Here is a 19,102-nt window from a genome sequence, read left to right as displayed (position 1 = left end):
GGATTGGGATGTGGGGGGATTGAGACATTAAAGGATTGGGATATGGGGGGATTGGGACACGGGAGGATTGGGACAGGGAAAGATCAGGATATGGGGGGATTGGGACTTTAAAGGAATGGGACATGGAAGGATTGGGACTTTAAAGGAATGGGACATGGAAGGATTGGGACATTAAAACCCATCCACTTAAAACCCCCTGCCATGGGCAACTTCTGCTTAAGTTAAAATCCTCCCTCGGTTTTCTTTAGCTCATTATTGCTAGTGAAAAACTCTTCTCCCAATCAGTCCTCAAATTTTCCCTCCCAGGTGCTGGAGCACCCTCAGTTGTTGTGGGGGATGTTTGAGCCTGGGGACAGGCAGAGGAATTAGGGGTGTTGTTAACAGGAGTTGTTATCATGGAATTCTGGGATGGGGGGGATCTTTAAAGCTCATCCTGTCAGCAAAATTTGGAAAGGATTAAAAAAACTCCTCTGGAAATACATAGTGATGAAGAGTCAAGGCTTTACTTAATCCTGGCCAGGATGTGACATGGAAAATACTCCATATACAGATTTTTTTTTTTTTTTAGACATCTTGCAGATTTATCAACACAAAACCCAAAGCAATTCCTGTTCACTGGTCTCAAATTTAGGGTTACATCGTTTCCAACAATCCAGTCCCACCCTGTGCCACACCTTCCATTAGATCAGGATACTCCAGCCTGGCTTTGGACACTTCCAAGGATCCACGAGCAGCCACAGCTTCTCTGGAAACTTTTGCCAGGGCCTCCCCACCCTCCTGAAAAAAGATTTGTCCCAAAATCCCCTCTAACCCTGCCCTATCAGTGGGAACTCGTTCCCTTTCTCCTCACTCCACAGCCAATCCCACCAAACCCACCAGCAGAACATCACATCTCATGATTTAAAGCTTTTTCTTTTTTCCTCTCCTTATTTTCAGGGTTCTCCAAGCTCTGGATGGAAGCTCCAGTGGGTTTTGAGCTGCTGAGTGCACTGAGGATGGAACATCTCAATCTCTAGTGTCATTTACGCAACGGAGAAGAAGAATTTGGGTCTTGGAGGAATTTTTTTTTTTTTTTCTTCCCTTGTTGAGGAAAACGCCTTAAAAGTACGAATGGACCATCAGTGTTACCCTGGTGGCTGCCAGGTAGTTCCAGTTTGGAAGTTGGTGGCCATGTGGCCATCAGAAAAGGAGGAGAACGTAATCCTGATCAGTGATGATGATGATGATGATGAAGGGGAGAGCACCCAAGGGAGTTCTGTCATGTTTGTAGAGCCACAGGGTAAGAGCTGTTCCCTTGGTGCTGCTGCAGTTCCCCTGAAAGATTTGGGGAATAAACTGAATTAATTCTGTGTTGTGCTTGAAGTCTGTCCTTGTGCTGCACAAGGGACTAAAGCCAGGAGGAAATCCCTGATTTGCAGGGATATCTTTGATGGCACTGATGCTTCAAACTGAGCTCAGACTGGGCCTTCTCAGTGTCAGCTGGGTCCTTTTAGATTTCATATCCTCTGGTTTGATAGTTCATGGAAGTTTTGTATGCTGTTCTGTCAGATCCCCCCCCCCCCACCCCAGAAAAAGAAAAAGTGCTTTAAACTGTTCAAGAAGTAAATACCAGTAATTCCTGAGGAAGTTGTAGCTACCTTTCCACCAATTTACACCTCCTGTTCTCTTTGCTGCAGAGAAATCTCCCCTGGAAGAGACGAAATCAGAAGAACTGGTGGATGAGGAAGGGGATTTAGTGGTTACCTACTGTAAACAAGCAAATGTGATGCCTCATGCCAGGCACGACTGCACCACTCACCCCTTTGAGTATGTCCAGGGCTGGGCAATCCCATTTGAGCTCCCATTTCACACATTTTTAGCTTTGTATCAGCTGCAAGCAGCAGTAGAGCTGGGTAAGGATGTGATTTCCCTAAATAACCTTTTGCTTTTTTTAACCTTGCAGGAGAAGAGAGAGTGATACTTGCTCCCCACTTGGGAAAAATGCAGATATTTGTGAGCAGTGCTACTGCTACATCTGTGACAAACTGGCTGCTGAGGTAAGGGCCACAGCTTGCAGGAGACAAAGCTGGGGATTAAATGAGAGCTTTAGACAAGCCCTGCCTTAGGCTGAGATTTTTGGCAGCTGTGCTCAGGTGACTGTGCCTAAACCACTCTGGCTTGTGAGTTCTTAAGGACAGCAGGTCAGGTCTTAGATAAAATGGGTTATTGAATGGACAGGAGGGGACATAGAAAGGGCTTTTAACAGTTATTTATTGCAGTGAATTAAACAAAGAACTCCAGCAGGCTGCACAAAGCAGTGCACAATAACAAGGTACCTGTATTAAAGCTGGCAAAGAAATAGGATAAATTAGGAATCAGTAATTCTACCCTCCCAGGAAAGAGTTAAGGTCTCTAAGAGAATAATGCAGGAAATTTGATTAATATTTCCTCATAACTACCAAAAGTATGGTTCTGATGGGGTTTTTTTCTAGTCCAGACAGTTGCTGGAGTAAACATGAATTGATTGATGTTATGTATCCTGTTTGCTTCATAAATCAGATTGCTAAATCAGACATTTTTGTATTAATTAAGAGAAATGTCTAATTTCAGTCTTTTTAGACTGTGCTCAGAGGAGTTAGGAGTGGAGGGAATTGTGTGGGGGTGGTTTATTTGGCTGGATCTGTTGTGGGTTTCAGAAGAGCTGTGAGCAGAGTTGGGGTGAACGTGCAAAGACAAGACTTTGGTCCTGGTTTCCAGAGGGGAAGGTGCCAGCCCTGAGGGTCTCTGTGAAGGGCTCAGCAGTGAGATATGATTGATAAGGGACTTTTTTGTAGTGGTTGCCATGATATCAAATTGTTGCCTGCCAAAATATTTATAGGTGTTAAGAAGGATGAAAGGAATGGTCACCCTTCACACAGTGTTGAGGGGAAAACACCAAAATCCAACAACCTCCCTCTTTTTTTCTTTTTTTTTTTTTTTTTTTTTTTTTTTTTCTGTTTGTGTTTTCTGACACAGTGCCTGCTTTGGACAACCCCTTCCCTGTGCCACTGCAATGCCCACAACAAAAGCAACTTCTGGAAAGGACAGAGGAAATCTGCCCTGGCTGGGATCCTGGCCTCCTTCAACCTGGAGCTGCTGGAGCTGGACACAGAGCTACGGCACGGGGGTAGGTGTTGTGTTCCCAAAAAAATCCTGGGGCTGCTCACCTTGTCCTGGCTGCTGTGTTCCCAAAAAAATCCTGGGGCTGCTCACCTTGTCCTGGCTGCTGTGTTCCCAAAAAAATCCTGGGGCTGCTCACCTTGTCCTGGCTGCTGTGTTCCCAAAAAAATCCTGGGGCTGCTCGGCCTCGTCCTGGCTGCTGTGTTCCCAAAAAAATCCTGGGGCTGCTCACCTTGTCCTGGCTGCTGTGTTCCCAAAAAAATCCTGGGGCTGCTCACCTTGTCCTGGCTGCTGTGTTCCCAAAAAAATCCTGGGGCTGCTCGGCCTCGTCCTGGCTGCTGTGTTCCCAAAAAAATCCTGGGGCTGCTCGGCCTCGTCCTGGCTGCTGTGTTCCCAAAAAAATCCTGGGGCTGCTCGGCCTCGTCCTGGCTGCTGTGTTCCCAAAAAAATCCTGGGGCTGCTCGGCCTCGTCCTGGCCTGGAGAACAGCATGGCTCTTCCACATCAATCCTTGGGGAGTTTTTAAGGAGCAAATTCTTTTTCCATGCTTGCACCAGGGTTTGCATGTGCAGATTCCTGCTTTTCTCCATCTGGGGGAGTCATAGAATGGTTTGGGGTGAAATGGAGCTGGAAGATCTCATTCCATTCATCTCATTGCAGCCCCTTTCCATGGGCAGGGACATCTCCCACTCTCCCAGATTGCTCCAAGCCTGACCTTGGACAGTTCTAGGGCAGCCACAGCTTCTGTGGCACCCTGGGCCAGGCCCTCCTCACCCTCCCAGGGATGTTCCTTCCCAATATCCCACCTAAATTTCCCCTCTTTCAGCAACAAAGCTTTCCTGACCAATAAAACTGAATGCAAACAATTCCCTAAATAATTTCACATGGGGAACTTTCTCTTTTGATTAAAAAAAAAAAAAAAATTGCAAAAGCTCTTTGTGCATTTTTTTTTCCCTTTTTTTGTCTTGTCTCTTAGGAGATCTCCTAGAAAAATTCATCAAGGATCTTTCTGTAGCCTATAACAAATACCTGACAGGAGAAAAGTTGTGTCCCCCAGATCATGAACGTTCCTGGCAGCCAAACTTGCCCCCGGGGCAGTGCAATGTGAGCAGCTCACAGAACGTGGAGGTGGTGTACAGGTAGGTGACAACAGATTGGGGTTTGTCAGAGCAACTTTTGATTGATTTATTGAGTTGTAATCAGGATTGTAGCACCTCAGAGAGCAAAAAGAGAGTTGAGAGAGCTGACTTGGACAGGAAGGCAAATTGCTCTTGGCTGTGGTTTAAAATCCCTCTTAAATGTGTCTTTGAATCTGAACCTGATGATCTCTGGTTATTGTAACCTGGGGAAGTGGGAGCCTGGTTTTTGGGGTGGCTTTAGGTGGGATACTGGGACAAATCCTTCCCTGGGAGGGTGGGGAGGCCCTGGCACAGAGTCCCAGAGGAGCTCTGGCTGCTCCTGGATCCCTGGCCAGGGATGGACAGGGCTTGGAGCAAACTGGGATGGTGGAAGATGTTGAGGTTGGAATTTAAGGTTCCTTCCAACCTCATTTCTACAAATTTCTTCCTCAGAACGAGTTTCACCTTTTCACTGCCATAACAAACATTGCCAACACCCTGAGCATTGGTTGTGCCAGCACCTTCTCAGTGTGGTGGAGATCCTCTGAAGGCAAGGCTGGGCTCAGGCTGTGGGGTGGCCACAATTACCAGTTGTTTAGGAAGCCTGCTGTTGCTGACCCTTGATCTTACAGGCCCACTTGACTTTCTCAGGTATTCTGATGTTTTCGAGCTGGTAACAAGATTTTTAAATCAGGCAGAACAAGAAAGGCCCAAAGCTGCTGCTGTCATGCTGCTGGGAGCAGCTAAACAGATTGCCCTGCACAAAGATCCTGCTCTGTAAGTACCTGGCCCACTGAGAATCTTCCTTGTTTCCTGCAGGGGAGGGGAATTAGTGAGAGAATCCTGGGGTTTTGTTTATTAGGGGTGTGGAAAGTGTAAAAATTCCAGCCCGGGCTGCAGCACAGCAAGATTAAGATGAACACACTGGGGGAGAAGTGGGATTTGGTGGAAAAGAAGAGGTTGGATGTGAGAAGAAGAAAAGCAGGAATGAGAGTTTGAGACAACTCAAAAAAAAAATAAAAAATCCCTCACAAGGGAAAGCCAGATTTAATATTAAACAGCAAAGTTGGTTGGCAAAATTTGCTCCACTGCTAACAGGAGATCTTAGGCACAACAAAGGAAAATAAACAACAACAAAACCAACCCTAATCCAGGCATTCAGAAAAGGAAACAAAAACCGAGGGGAGTTTGGGACAAGACAAAAAGGAGCAGCAAAGACAAAAAGGAGCAGCAAAGACAAAAAGGAGCAGCAAAGACAAAAAGGAGCAGCAAAGACAAAAAGGAGCAGGCCTTAAAAGCTTAACAGCACTCCCACTTAACAGTACTTCAAACGATACCTGAAGCTTAACAGCTCACCAGAGAAACAGCTCTTATACCTAACTTGAGCTCAGCTTAAAATTTAACCTTAATAATTTCAGGGGAGTAACACTTTAACAGCATTTAACCTAACTTAGAACTTCCAAGTTACACTCAGCAACTCAGCAAAACAACTGCAGCATCACAAAGCTTTGCTTTGGGAAACCTGAACGATTTGGGGTTTAAATTCAGGAGTTTGGGTTAAAAGAGAGGGAAATGATGTGTGGATTGGTTGGAAACAGCAGCTCCCCTGCAGTTCCTGCTGAGGAATGAGCCAGGTTTGCAAGGAGCAGGCTGCTTTTGCTAGCTGGGAATTTTGCACCATGCTTTTGCACTTGGTTCAGTCTTTGCAGGAATTTTTATCAGAGTCCCAGCTTCCAAGCTTTTTCCTTAAAAAGTTTTCCTCAACGGTTGAATACAGAGAAGGGGAAAAGGCAGGAAGGGGAGGCAGGCATTAATTAGTGCTGGGTTTTTCTCCAGGCTGAAGAGCTGTCAGAACCTTGGCCACACGGCTTCCCTAAGGATTGCTGTCCCATTTCTGTTCCAAAGGTAACTGTGATTTCCTTGCTGCCTGCAGACTTTCTGCTTGGCTCTAAAAATGTGGTTTGGGTGACAGATGCTCTGTTGAGAGGCACGTGGGGAGCCAGAGCAGGTTGTGGTTGTTCCACCAAGCAGTAAATGGTGGCTGGGAGAGGTGGCAGCAGCAGCCTGGCAGGATTCCAGTGGGAAGGAGCACGGAAAAGCTCCCCCAGAGGCTGGAGAATGAGGACACCCAGCTCCCTTGGCTTAATTCACTTCCCATTTTAGCTCCATCTTTCACCTTTCCCCCCAAATTCACCTGCCACACAAGGTTGCGTGAAGAATTCAATTCTTCCCAACCCAGTTCTGTGTTCTCACCTTCTCTGGAACTAATGACAGGTACAGCCTAAATCCTTCAGCACTTTGCATTTTAAGTTGCTGTTTTGTTTTTTTTTTTTTTTCTTTAATTTCTTACTTGGAACAAAAAAGGGAAGAGTTTGTGTTTACCTCCCTGCCAAAATTTTAAAGATTAAACTCTTGTTTTTTACATCTCCATTTATCAATTGATACAAAAATGGTTCCAGTAGCAGGGAAGGTGCAGGAGCTGAGGTCCAGCAGTTTGAAGTGTTTGCTGCACACATTCCTTGGAGATCTTTGTTTTAAAGCTTAAACCCCACAGAGCCACAGCACAATAATAATTTCATTATTCACTACAGAACTTAAAGCAGAAATTCAAACACAGATCCAAACAAAAACCCCAAACTTGTGTAGTTTGCCATCTGATTAAAAAAGACTTTTCAAAATACCCTTTTGGAATTGTTTTTCTTTTCAAATCACAGGATCACAACCCGACTTCAGCGGATGCTGGTGTTGTGTGACTTCCCAAAAATTCTGTATGAGAAGTTTGTTGAATATTTTCAGTCCATCTCCCTTCCCTGTCACTGCTATGCCTTCTCAAACAGGTGAGTTCTCAGTAGATTTGCATCCAGTGGAATGTTCTTTCCCTGATAATAAAAGTGGGAGCACTTTAGGGGAATATTTCAGTACCTGCTGCTTTCCCTGTTTGATGCCATGACTGACCTATTTTCCCTAAACTTTCTTTCTTTTCCCCCAGAACTGAGCTCTAAACCCCAAAATATTTGATTAATCAAACTTCACAATCCTTTACGGAGCTAATTAGTGGCGTACAACAAAACCCTGTTAAAAATTTCTTTCTTTTTATCCTTCCAGCTTGAATGTTTTGCCCTGGGACCACATGTTACTGACCACAGTTTTAAAAGGCCAGAACATCACTGGGCAGAGGAGACAGAAAGGAAGGAAAATGTTCCTGTGGGAAGCACTCCCTGTTGTGGAGGCTCGAGTGGAGAAACTGCTGGAGAAAAAAAAGTGAGATTGGTTTGGCTTTTTTATTTTAGGAGCTCAATTTTTACATTTTTGACTCTGTGCTTTGGTATAATTGGGAAACATAGAGCATTTTTTTTTTTCTTTACAACAAGGCCAGGAGCTTCTTGGAGTTTCTCAAAGTCCTTTGAATGCCTCAGGACTAAAAAGAAAATATTTCTGGAGTGGCTCATTTCTGTGTCTCCATAAACCCTACAGGTTTTGCATGTTAATTCTTTTCTCTTCATCAAAGGCTGACAAGTGGAAGGCAGCCAGAAAAGTCTGTTCTGGGTCTTCAGAGGGCTGTACTCCAGAAAATCCAATATTCCAAAGAATCCAGTCCACTTAAAGAATTCAGCTGCAATGCAACCTCTGGTTTTATTTTGCCAGAGTTGAGATAATCTGGGAATAACCTCTAGGAGTTCATTTCCAGCTGTATTTCTGTCCTGCTGTGCAGTTTCTCCTGTGTGGGAAGCTCTCCTGGTTTGCTTCTTTCACTGTAGGACGTACTTGCCCTGTTCTCAGTTCTGCACTTCCTTCCCTTCCTTCCCTTCCTTCTCCCCTCCTGTTTTTCTCCCCAGGTATAAGGAAGTTGTTCGGTACCTGAGAGCTGTGAAATGCAATGAAAACCAAAGGTAAGTGGCTTTCCCCTCCTTTCCCTTTTCCCTTTCCTTTTCCTTTTCCTCTTGCTTTCCCTTCCCTTTCCCTTTTTCCCCTTTTCCCCCCCTCTTGCTTTCCCTTCCCTTTCCCTTTTTCCCCTTTTCCCCCCCTCTTGCTTTCCCTTCCCTTTCCCTTTTTCCCCTTTTCCCCCCCTCTTGCTTTCCCCTCCCTTTCCCTCCCTTTCCCTTTCCCCCCCCACTGTAGTGCTCAAGCACAACCCCAAATCCTATAAAAACCCCATCCTGATGAAACCCAAACCTTCATTTCCTCTTCCCAGGCTCCGAGACCTTCAGGATCTGATCCCATTCTACCTGTGCAAAACTGGGAATTTCCTGGATGCTTCCCATTCCCTGCTGTTCCCTGTGAGCAGCCTGGCCTGCTGCTCTGCCTGCAGGATCACCCCCTGCCAGTTCAAGGTCTACCTCAAGATCTTCAGGACAGGCTATGTTCCCTCTGGGAATGATGTGCTGGAGACAGGGCCCTGGGTTACAGCTGGCAAGTGTCATTCCAGCCTGTTTTTCCTTGCCTGTTGTTGTTTTTCCTTGCCTGTTGTTGTTTTTCCTTGCCTGTTGTTGTTTTTCCTTGCCTGTTGTTGTTTTTCCTTGCCTGTTGTTGTTTTTCCTTGCCTGTTGTTGTTTTTCCTTGCCTGTTGTTGTTTTTCCTTGCCGCTCTCCATTCACATTCAAATGAGTGACATCCTGAGCCCTGCTGGGATTTGGGTGAGGGTGGAGGAGGCCCTTGGATCCCTGGAAGTGTCCCAGAACAGAGTTGGGAGCAACCTGGTGTAGTGGGAGGTGTTGAGTTGGAACTGGATGGGTTTTGAGGTTCTTTCCAACCCAAACCCTGGAAAGAGCAGGCAGGAAGGATGACTTTGTGCTGGAGCATGGATTTACTCACTCCCAGCCTTGCCACTGTCACTGGGGACGTGGCTTTAAGTCTCAGCCATGACCTTGAGGAGAGAACCCCCTGATGGGAGATGTTTCATCATCAGAATCATTAGCACAGCCTCTGATAATTATCATCATCTCTCCTGGGCTTTGCTGTTCCTGCTGTGAAAGATTTATCTGGGACTTGTTCCCTGCTGGCAGAAAATTCTTGGAAGTGTGAGATCCCTCAGTGTGTGATGTCCACAACAAACACTTGTTTGGGATCACCTGGCTCAGTCTGGATTGTGTCCAGTTCTTTGCAGCTTTCCAGACCTGTGTTTTGGAGCTGCTCTTTATCTGTCCCACCACCAAACCTGGGTGAACACTTGTTGGCTCTGCAGAAGCAGGTCTGTGACTAAGTGAATAATCTGCTTGTGCTCCTGCTGTGCAGTTGTTTGGGGTGTGGAGGATCTGGCTTTGATGTTTTTTATTTCCATCCCTGCAGGCTCTCCCCTGAAGGACACTGTGATAATTAAGCAGGCACTCAAAATGCTCTACAGCAGCGAGGCACTCTACAGGAATGTGAGTGAGGCCAAAATTCCTTCTCCTGTCCTGTTCCCACTCCTTGACAATGCAAGGATTTATTCTGACTCCTTTTTTTCTCTCAGTAATTCACCCCTCTGCACAGATTTCACTTTGTAACACAAACGTTCTGTTGTATTTTAGGCCAAATGTTGGAGTTCCTTCATCATGATTTTGGGGAGCGGTGATTTGCTGGAAAAGAGGGGGAACCTGCATCCCTTATCCCTGGGAGAGCCCCCCCTTGGCTTCCAAGAGGTACCAGACAGTGCTGGGAGAATCTCCTGGCTTGGGTTTGGCCAGGATTCCATTGGATGTGGGAATTGGCTCCATCTCCCAAATGCCAGAGCTCACTTCCAGTGCCTCATCCTGGTGGCTCTGCAGAATGTGGGGATTCAGGAATGCTCGAGGCTGCTGGAGATGGGTTCATTGTGCTCCCAGTTCAGTGCCTGGGATTGGTTCTGGATCTGTTCATGGAGCAGATCACAAAGGGCCTGGACAAGGGAATGACTTCCCACTGCCACAGGGCAGATTGGGAAGGAATCAGGTGGGAGATTGGGAAGGAGCTCCTGGCTGGGAGGATGGGGAGGCCCTGGCACAGATTCCCAGAGAAGCTGTGGCTGCCCCTGGATCCCTGGAAGTGTCCAGGGCAGGCTGGACAGGGCTTGGAGCACCCTGGGATGGTGGAAGGTGTCCCTGCCATGGCACAGGTGATTTTTCCATCTCAGCCCTACACAAGTGAAGTTTTCTAAAGGGTCTGGTCAATGCTGCAGAGCCTCAACTTCCCTTGAGTGTGATGTGGAACAGGCACCATTCTCTGCAGAAATGCTGAGAAAATCACTGAAAATCCCATTAAACCCCCATTTCTGACACTGTCTGGGGAGGATCTACCATCCTTGTCCCTCACTGTCCCCTTGCAGAATGTGCTGGCAGCCAGTAGCAGCTTCCTGGAGGATCTCAAGTCTGGAGTTAATGTCTCTTTACCATCTGCCATTTTCTCTGGTCAGGTGAGTGGTGACAACAAAAAGATTTATCCACAGCAGTGAGAAATGTTGGATTGTTAAGGAAAGCTTTTTTTTTTTGTGTGTGTGAAGGTTTTGTTTTATTTTGTTTTGTTTTTTGTTTATGTGTGTTTTTGTTGTTGTTGTTGTGATCAGTTTAAGATTAGCACAATCTAAACTCTGGAGCAAATCTGAAGGTAGAGAGCTGAGGGTCTCTTCTGCTCTGCACATCTTCAATCCAGGAGAAATCTTTTCCCTGTCCAAATTCATGGATTTATAAAGGAGGAGGTCTGGGAATAAATGATTGTGTCTTAATTTCTCCCAGGGTTTGGCTCAAACAGGACAAAACTCAGAATTGCTCAGAATTTCTAAATTTCTTCTAAATTAAGGGTTTCAGGTATGTGGACCATGTTTGCAGGTAGCAGGAGAAACATTCCATGCTCACTGCAGTCATCTAAGGAGCTGCCTTATTCTTTTTTACTTTGGTGGAGGAAATTTTAATTTATTCTCCAAATACATGACTCCTGAGCTGGATTTTTTTTCCCCCATTAATTCCCTATTTCTGCTCCTGTGTGAGATTTCACATTTCTGAGAGCACCAGAAATAAAAATCCCTGTTTTTAACTCTTGATAAGATTCTTGTGGATTTGTTTTGTGACCTCCAGGCTCTCTGGGTGAACTGGAATAACTCAGTGCTGGTTTGAGTGGATAAATAAAGGGGAAGGGGCTGTTCAATCCATTTTTTTTTTCCTTGTTGCTGTCTCTTGTGTAGTTGCACCAAGAGGCTTCTCTCATCCTGGCAGTGCAAGCAGTGCAGCAGATGCTTTGTTCTGACCTTCCCCACTTGACTTCCTTCTTAGAGGTAGTCCTGGCTTTTGGGGTGAGTCCTAGAAACTGATTCCTGTTCTAAGAGACTAAAGCAAGTCATGTTTAAAAGCTCTGTGATGATGAAACCACCACCCTGGAGGTTTTAGCCACGTTTAGCTTGACTTTGTTTCGATCTTTATTCTTTTTAACTTGACTTTGTTTTGATCCTTACTCTTTTTTTAATTATTATTTCAAGGAACTATTGGCGCCGAGGTTAAATCACAATATTTTGCCTCTTAGGAAAACTTCTGGGCTCTGAAGCTGTTGCTGGATCAACTTTGCTGTGAGGAACACATCCTGTGTGGCACTGCCAACCTGCTTTTGAGGGACCTGAGTCGGGAGAAAGGCACGATGCTGAGAGTGTGAGTGATGCCCTGCTCCCAGAGCCTGCGTGCCCATGGAGGTGCAGCAGAGGGGGAGTCTGAGCTCTTGGAATTCCTTCTTCCTGATTTTTGGGGAGCAGGGAAAGAGGGGGGGGGGGAACTTCTTCTTTTATCCCCCCCTTCCAACAGTGCTGGGAGAACTTTCTGGGTTTGGCCAAAATTGTACTGGGTATGGGAATTGGCTCCTCCTCCCAAATTCCAGAGTTCAGTTCCAGTGCTCAGTCCTGGCTTTGTTGTTCAGGTGGCAGAACCTCGGTCCCCAGTACGTGGGGGAGTTCCTGTGCCTGTTCCTGAGCTGCACACACACGAGGATGCAATCCGTGGGCCTCTTCAGCCTCGGCGTGGTCATAGACAACCTGCACATGTGAGTGGGGGAGGAATGGCCCGGGAAAAACCTGGAAAATCCTGGGAATGACCCACTGGGACTCGCCCCAGGAGCACCTGAAATCCTGGGATTGTCCCACTGGGACTTGCCCCAGGAGCACCTGAAATCCTGGGATTGTCCCACTGGGACTTGCCCCAGGAGCACCTGAAATCCTGGGATTGTCCCACTGGGACTTGCCCCAGGAGCACCTGAGATCCTGGGATTGTCCCACTGGGACTCGCCCCAGGAGCACCTGAAATCCTGGGATTGTCCCACTGGGACTTGCCCCAGGAGCACCTGAAATCCTGGGATTGTCCCACTGGGACTCGCCCCAGGAGCACCTGAAATCCTGGGATTGTCCCACTGGGACTCGCCCCAGGAGCACCTGAAATCCTGGGATTGTCCCACTGGGACTTGCCCCAGGAGCACCTGAAATCCTGGGATTGTCCCACTGGGACTCGCCCCAGGAGCACCTGAAATCCTGGGATTGTCCCACTGGGACTCGCCCCAGGAGCACCTGAAATCCTGGGATTGTCCCACTGGGACTTGCCCCAGGAGCACCTGAAATCCTGGGATTGTCCCACTGGGACTCACCCCAGGAGCACCTGAAATCCTGGGATTGTTCCACTGGGACTCGCCCCAGGAGCACCTGAAATCCTGGGATTGTTCCAGAGCCACCTCAAATCCTGGGATTATCCCACTGGGAATTACCCAGAGCCACCTTCAGTGATTTTCTCTGAAGTCACCCTGTCTTGGAGCTGTGGCCTGTAGGATTTTTGTAGGATTTTGAGTCATGCAGGGCCAGGAGTGGCTGCAGCTCTGGGAACGATTGGGAATTTCTCTCTGTTTTAGGTGTCCCTGGGCAAAGCAGCTCTGCACCTTCTTCCTGGAGTCAGTGAGTATCCCAATATTTGTAGGATTTAACAGCAAAGCAAATCGGTGATACCCCTTATCAATTAAATATTGAAATGCATTTTTATATATTAAAAAAAAAAAACCAAACCATTCCTGAAGGGAATTCATTGTGTTTTGTCTCTTCCCAGGGGTTGAGGCAGTTCCCCTTTGGCACCACAGTTCACCACGAAATTTCCAAGTTCATCAGTGCTTTTGAGAATCTCTAATTTGGACCAAATCCTCAGGAATAATTTCCCAGTGGATTTGTTGTTTGTATTTTTATTTTTTTTTTTAAACTGAGCAATCTCTTCCTGGAGAGTTCCTTGGTTTTGCTTTGGTTGTCACCTCCAGGAGGAGTCAGCTGAAACCTGACTTTTCCTGGTTCTGGAGTGGGAGAAGAGCCAGGGTTTGGGAGTTTCTTGCAGTTCCACATATTAAAAGAGTTATTGGAAGAGGCAGCAGGTTGGAGTTGCTTGCAGAAACTCAAGGAAACACGGATGGAGCAAAAAGCAAAAGAGAATTTTTCTTCCTTTTGGGACACAAACCTTGCAGGAGGCAACTGCTGAGAGGGAAAACCAGGAGGAAAAAAAAAATAGAAAATTCCCTCTGCAGCAGTTTGGGGTCAAGTGCTGCTTGCACAGCTCTGATTTTGGGTTTTATTTTAAACCGAGAAGCTGGAAGTTAAACCTGAGCTTTACTTTTGCTCAAACAACCCCAGTGAAAAGCTGAGTTTAGAAATAATCCAGATTTCATGCTGGGCTTTTATTTTCTACTGAAAATAAGATTTATATTAGTGCTGGTGGCTCTGTGTGTTTCCCAAATCCTAATTCCAGAGGAATTTTGGAATTCACTCCGACCTGGGGAGGTGAAAGAATTCTTTGGGATTTGTGTCTGCACTGCTTGGGCAGGCAGGAAAATCAGCTTTAAATGTGTCACCAACTGCACTTTGCACATTCCCAGGGGTTTGGGGGCTTCTGCAGCTCTTGTTATCCCAAGTTTCCTAAAAAAATAAAAATGCACCTAGAAATTTGTCACCTTGTTAATAAAAACTGCCCAAGTTCCATTGTGAAATGGCATTTGGGGTGGGGTTTTTTTTGGTTTTTTTGTTGGTTTTTTTTTTTTTTTTTTGTGGTTTACTTGGTTTGGGGTAGGATTTTTGGTGTTGGATTTTGTTCTGGGCTTGGGTTGTTTTGGTTTGTTTGGGTGTTTTTAATGAGGGGTTTTGATTCTGTTTTTTGGGAGGGGTTTGGATTTTTTTGGTTTTTTGTTTTTTTTTTTTTTTTTTTTTTTGAAGGTTGAGATATTTTTTTTTGTCCTTTTTTTTGGGGGGTTGGGATTTTTCTGGTCCTGTTTATTTTTTTTGGGGATTGGGTTTTTTTAAAAGGCTTTGAGTTTTGGGTTTGTTTTTTTTTTGTTTTTTTTTTTTTTTTTTTTGCTTTGGGTTTGTTTTTGGGGTAATTGAGTTTTTGGGGTAATTGAGTTTTTGGGGTGGTTATGATTTTTTTTTAGGAAGTTGAGGGATTTTGGGGTGTTGAAGTTTTTTAGGATGTTCATAGGGGTTTGAGGGGAGTGGAGTTTTGGAGTTGAGAGGCTTTTGGGGGAGGTTTAGGGGATTTTTTTAGGAAGTTGAGGGCTTTGGAGGTTTAGGACTTTTTTGTGGAGTAGAGATTTTTCTTTGGGTGTTGGATTTTTGATTTTTTTGTTTTGTTTTTCTTGCTTTGGGTTTTTTTGTTTGTTTTTTTGTTTTGGGGTGGTTTTTTTTGTTGTTGTTGTTGGCTTGTTTGTTTGGTTTGGTTTTTGGGGGTTTTTTGAGGTTAAACTTTTGGACTGGGCCAAGCTGAGTCTCCTCCAAGATCTCCCCCATTCCAGGACCCCAAAGAGAGAGTGGGAATAGATTTAGGGCAGGTACTTTATTCCAGCTTGGATTTTTTTTTTTTTCCCCCCTTGGCACAGAAAACCTGGGAAGTGCTTCATTCCTGTAAGTAAACACTTCTCCATTATTGATCCCCTGCTGAATTTTAATGCCTTGGAACAGCCCTATGGATCCTGTAGATAATGATTTAATCTTTTATGGATGAGAAAAGCCTTTTGTGCAGCTCTGCACTTCCCTGTGGGCCTGGAGTGCTCCTGAAGGAAGGCTGAGCTCTGCTCCAGGTAAAAGGGGAGAGGATCAAAGCTCATTAAAAATGGAAAATATCCTTTGGAGCAGGAAATGGAGGCCCGGAGCTGCCTGATCCCGATATTGGAGCGTTGTCCCCTCCTCTCAGGGAATTGTGCAGAGCCAGGAATTGCCCCTGCTCCCTCTCTTTCCCCGGGCTGAGCCCCTTTCCCAGCCCTGCTCTTCTCCCTGTCCTTGTCCCTAAAGAAGATGGGGCCGGCTCTGAGGGTGGGATTGAGTCCCTGCCCACTCCCTGGGATCACAAGCACTTTCCCAGCTGGAAATCTGGGATTTAATACCAGGACTGTGGGAAACGCCAGGAGAGCAGATGGTGGCTGTGATCTGTAATGCTGCACAGCCCAGGGAGTGCAGCATCCCTTCATCTGCACACAAGGGTTGTGATCCCAAAGGATCCGGGGCAGGGATCGGGGCAGGGATCCAGTGCCTTCCTGGGGATGTCCCCCACCCCTCCCCTCCTCTGGGACCCTCAGGATCGTGGGGAAGCCCCACGATGGGATCCCCCCGTTCCAGAGCCCCACGGTGGGATCCCCCCGTTCCAGAGCCCCACGATGGGATAACCCCGTTCCAGAGGGGCCGGGATCCCCCCCGTTCCAGAGCTCCACGGTGGGATAACCCCGTTCCAGAGGGGCCGGGATAACCCCGTTCCAGAGGGGCCGGGATAACCCCGTTCCAGAGCCCCACGATGGGACCCCCCCGTTCCAGAGCCCCACGATGGGACCCCCCCGTTCCAGAGCCCCACGATGGGACCCCCCCGTTCCAGAGCCCCACGGTGGGATAACCCCGTTCCAGAGCCCCACGATGGGATAACCCCGTTCCAGAGGGGCCGGGATAACCCCGTTCCAGAGCCCCACGATGGGATAACCCCGTTCCAGAGGGGCTGGGATAACCCCGTTCCAGAGCCCCACGATGGGATAACCCCGTTCCAGAGGGGCCGGGATAACCCCGTTCCAGAGCCCCACGGTGGGATAACCCCGTTCCAGAGCCCCACGATGGGATAACCCCGTTCCAGAGCCCCACGATGGGATAACCCCGTTCCAGAGCCCCACGATGGGATAACCCCGTTCCAGAGCCCCACGATGGGATAACCCCGTTCCAGAGGGGCTGGGATAACCCCGTTCCAGAGCCCCACGATGGGATAACCCCGTTCCAGAGGGGCCGGGATAACCCCGTTCCAGAGCCCCACGGTGGGATAACCCCGTTCCAGAGCCCCACGATGGGATAACCCCGTTCCAGGCCCGGGTACCAGGACGCGCTCCCATCCCGAGCGCTCCAGCGGAGCCAAATCCCCCGGGAGCGGCGGGGGGAGGACGCTCCCATGATCCGGCTCCCGCCGCAGCAGCCGTGCATTAATAGATTATAATAGATTATCCCGAGCATTTGGGACCGCCAGGAGCCAGGCAAGAGCCGGCGGGAGGAGCACGGCCAGGGCCAGGGCTGCAGCCGCGGCCCCGTTTCTCTCCGCTGCCGGAATTCCCAAAGCAGGTGGGGACGCGCCGGGCTGGGAATGCTGCGGGATGGCCCGAGCGGGGAAGGGGCTGGTGCCGCTCCCGGCTGGAGTTTTGGGATGGCACAGCTGGGCTGGCACAGCTGGGATGGGAGGATTTCACCTTCCCTGCCCCTTCTCCCTTTCTCTGGAGCATCCCTGGGCTTCAGCGCCCCGGGGCCGGGTGATGTCTCCTTGTGCCGCCGGTTTTTGGGGTGGCACGGGGGGCCAGGGGCTTGAGCCCCCTCATCTGCTGTGCCTCAGTTTCCCCATCCTCCCCGACGGGGTGGGGGGGGGTTCAGAGGGGTTCAGCTTTGCTCCCCAAATCTCTGCCGGCCAAGCCCCCCCGAGCCGTTTCCAGCGCTTTTTTAGGCAGCCCCAAATTCCCTCCTGGTTCCTTCAGAGCTGTGGCCAGGCAGGAAAAGGACAAACATCCCCTCTCCAAGCAGCATCTCACTCCTGTTTGCTGCTCCCCACCCAAATTTCAGTCAAATCTGCCTCAGTCCCTGCGTTTTGCATGACAGGGGCACCGAGCAGCCTTTGCCTCACCCAAAACAGCCCCAAAAAACTCCTGGAGCCCTTGGCTGCCCCTTTGTGGGCTTGGAAAGTTCCCCCAGAGCCTGGGACACTCCTGGGGGAGCCCTTGGGGTGAAACTGAGGGATCAGGGCAGGACCAGGTACTAAAATCCCCATTCCCAGCCCAACGGAGCCCTCGGAGAGCGCGATGGACGAGTGGGATCTCCCACAATGGAAAAAGGAGGTGGAAAGCCTCAAGTACCAGCTGGCCTACAAGAGGGAGATGTCATCCAAGACCATCCCTGAGTGAGTGGCTTTTCCCCTTTTTTTCCCCTTCTTTCTTCTTTTTTTTCCCCCCCCTTCTTTCTTCTTTTTTTTTCCCCCCCTTCTTTCTTCTTTTTTCCCCCCCCCTTCTTTCTTCTTTTCTTTCTCTTCCCCTTCTTTCTTCTTTTCTTTTTCCCCCCCTTCTTTCTTCTTTTCTTTTTCCCCCCCTTCTTTCTTCTTTTCTTTTTCCCCCCCTTCTTTCTTCTTTTCTTTTTCCCCCCCTTCTTTCTTCTTTTCTTTTTCCCCCCCTTCTTTCTTCTTTTCTTTTTCCCCCCCTTCTTTCTTCTTTTCTTTTTCCCCCCCTTCTTTCTTCTTTTCTTTTTCCCCCCCTTCTTTCTTCTTTTCTTTTTCCCCCCCTTCTTTCTTCTTTTCTTTTTCCCCCCCTTCTTTCTTCTTTTCTTTTTCCCCCCCTTCTTTCTTCTTTTCTTTTTCCCCCCCTTCTTTCTTCTTTTCTTTTTCCCCCCCTTCTTTCTTCTTTTCTTTCTCCCCCCCTTCTTTCTTCTTTTCTTTCTCCCCCCCTTCTTTCTTCTTTTCTTTCTCCCCCCCTTCTTTCTTCTTTTCTTTCTCCCCCCCTTCTTTCTTCTTTTCTTTCTCCCCCCCTTCTTTCTTCTTTTCTTTCTCCCCCCCTTCTTTCTTCTTTTCTTTCTCCCCCCCTTCTTTCTTCTTTTCTTTCTCCCCCCCTTCTTTCTTCTTTTCTTTCTCTTCCCCTTCTTCTTTCTCTTCCCCGTGCCCCCAAGAGCAGAACCCATTCCCAAAATGCTCCCTGGGTGTTCCCAAATGAGATTTTTTTCCCCCCCCCTTCTGGATCTCCAAGCCCCAGGGGCAGAACCCCCTGGGTGTCCCCAGCTGCCCAAGCCCTGGGGGTGTTGGGATGTGGCAGCACCATGGGACCCTCCTGACCCTGGGGTGTCCCCTAGGAGTCCCCCCAGGGTCCAGATCCCCCCTTTCCAAAGCTCAAAATACTTGAAATTGTGGCTGGCTCTGTTGCCCCCCCCCCCTCCCCCCCCGGGTCCATCCCAGGATCCCCCCACCAGAGCAGGATTTACCCCAGAGCCCCCCCAAACCTCCCATTTTTCTGCCCTGACCCCCTGGGGCTGTGCCCACCCTCCCTCCCCTCGCTGCAGGTTTGTGAAGTGGATTGAGGATGGAATTCCCGAGGATCCCTTCCTGAACCCGGAGCTGATGAAGAACAACCCCTGGGTGGAGAAAGGCAAATGCATCATCCTGTGAGGATGGAGTTTGTTCCACTTCCACCAGGAGAACCCGAACAAAAGCCCTGCCCTCGCCTCCTTTCTTCTCCTGTAGTTGTAGAAGGGGTTTTAGAAATGGGGGGAAGGAGCAGCAACGGCTTCTCCAGGGGTTTGCTGAAGCTTCATCTCATGCTTCTGCCACCCAAAAAAGGCAGATTTTGCAACTGGTAAAGAAGCTTTTTTTAAAAAAAAAAACATTTTCAGTGATTTTTTTAGATACTTTTGTA

At 48.1% G+C, this 19,102-nt stretch overlaps 3 protein-coding genes across 3 annotated transcripts; all 3 read left to right on the top strand.

Moving 5' to 3' along the window:
* The first annotated feature begins 2,467 nt into the window (after positions 1-2,467).
* LOC134050654 (uncharacterized) lies at positions 2,468-9,738 on the top strand. The gene is made up of 10 exons (XM_062503862.1): positions 2,468-3,145; positions 4,114-4,276; positions 4,907-5,032; positions 6,092-6,160; positions 6,970-7,092; positions 7,361-7,516; positions 8,092-8,145; positions 8,565-8,665; positions 9,542-9,622; positions 9,725-9,738. Exons 1-10 carry the CDS (start codon positions 2,788-2,790, stop codon positions 9,736-9,738), a joined length of 1,245 nt encoding a protein of 414 aa, XP_062359846.1. The 5' UTR covers positions 2,468-2,787.
* Positions 9,739-9,770: 32 nt separating this feature from the next.
* On the top strand, positions 9,771-15,661 carry LOC134050500 (uncharacterized). Its single transcript, XM_062503625.1, has 7 exons — positions 9,771-9,873; positions 10,536-10,622; positions 11,388-11,495; positions 11,723-11,844; positions 12,107-12,229; positions 13,082-13,124; positions 13,273-15,661. The coding sequence occupies exons 1-7, from the start codon at positions 9,787-9,789 to the stop codon at positions 13,348-13,350; spliced, it is 648 nt and encodes a 215-aa protein (XP_062359609.1). The 5' UTR covers positions 9,771-9,786; the 3' UTR covers positions 13,351-15,661.
* Positions 15,662-17,509: 1,848 nt separating this feature from the next.
* GNG13 (G protein subunit gamma 13) lies at positions 17,510-18,855 on the top strand. The gene is made up of 2 exons (XM_062503909.1): positions 17,510-17,607; positions 18,750-18,855. Exons 1-2 carry the CDS (start codon positions 17,510-17,512, stop codon positions 18,853-18,855), a joined length of 204 nt encoding a protein of 67 aa, XP_062359893.1.
* The last annotated feature ends 247 nt before the right edge of the window (positions 18,856-19,102 follow it).

This window comes from Cinclus cinclus, chromosome 16, assembly GCF_963662255.1.
Source record: "Cinclus cinclus chromosome 16, bCinCin1.1, whole genome shotgun sequence".
Lineage (NCBI taxonomy): Eukaryota > Metazoa > Chordata > Aves > Passeriformes > Cinclidae > Cinclus > Cinclus cinclus.
This window is presented reverse-complemented; position numbering and strand designations above follow the sequence as displayed.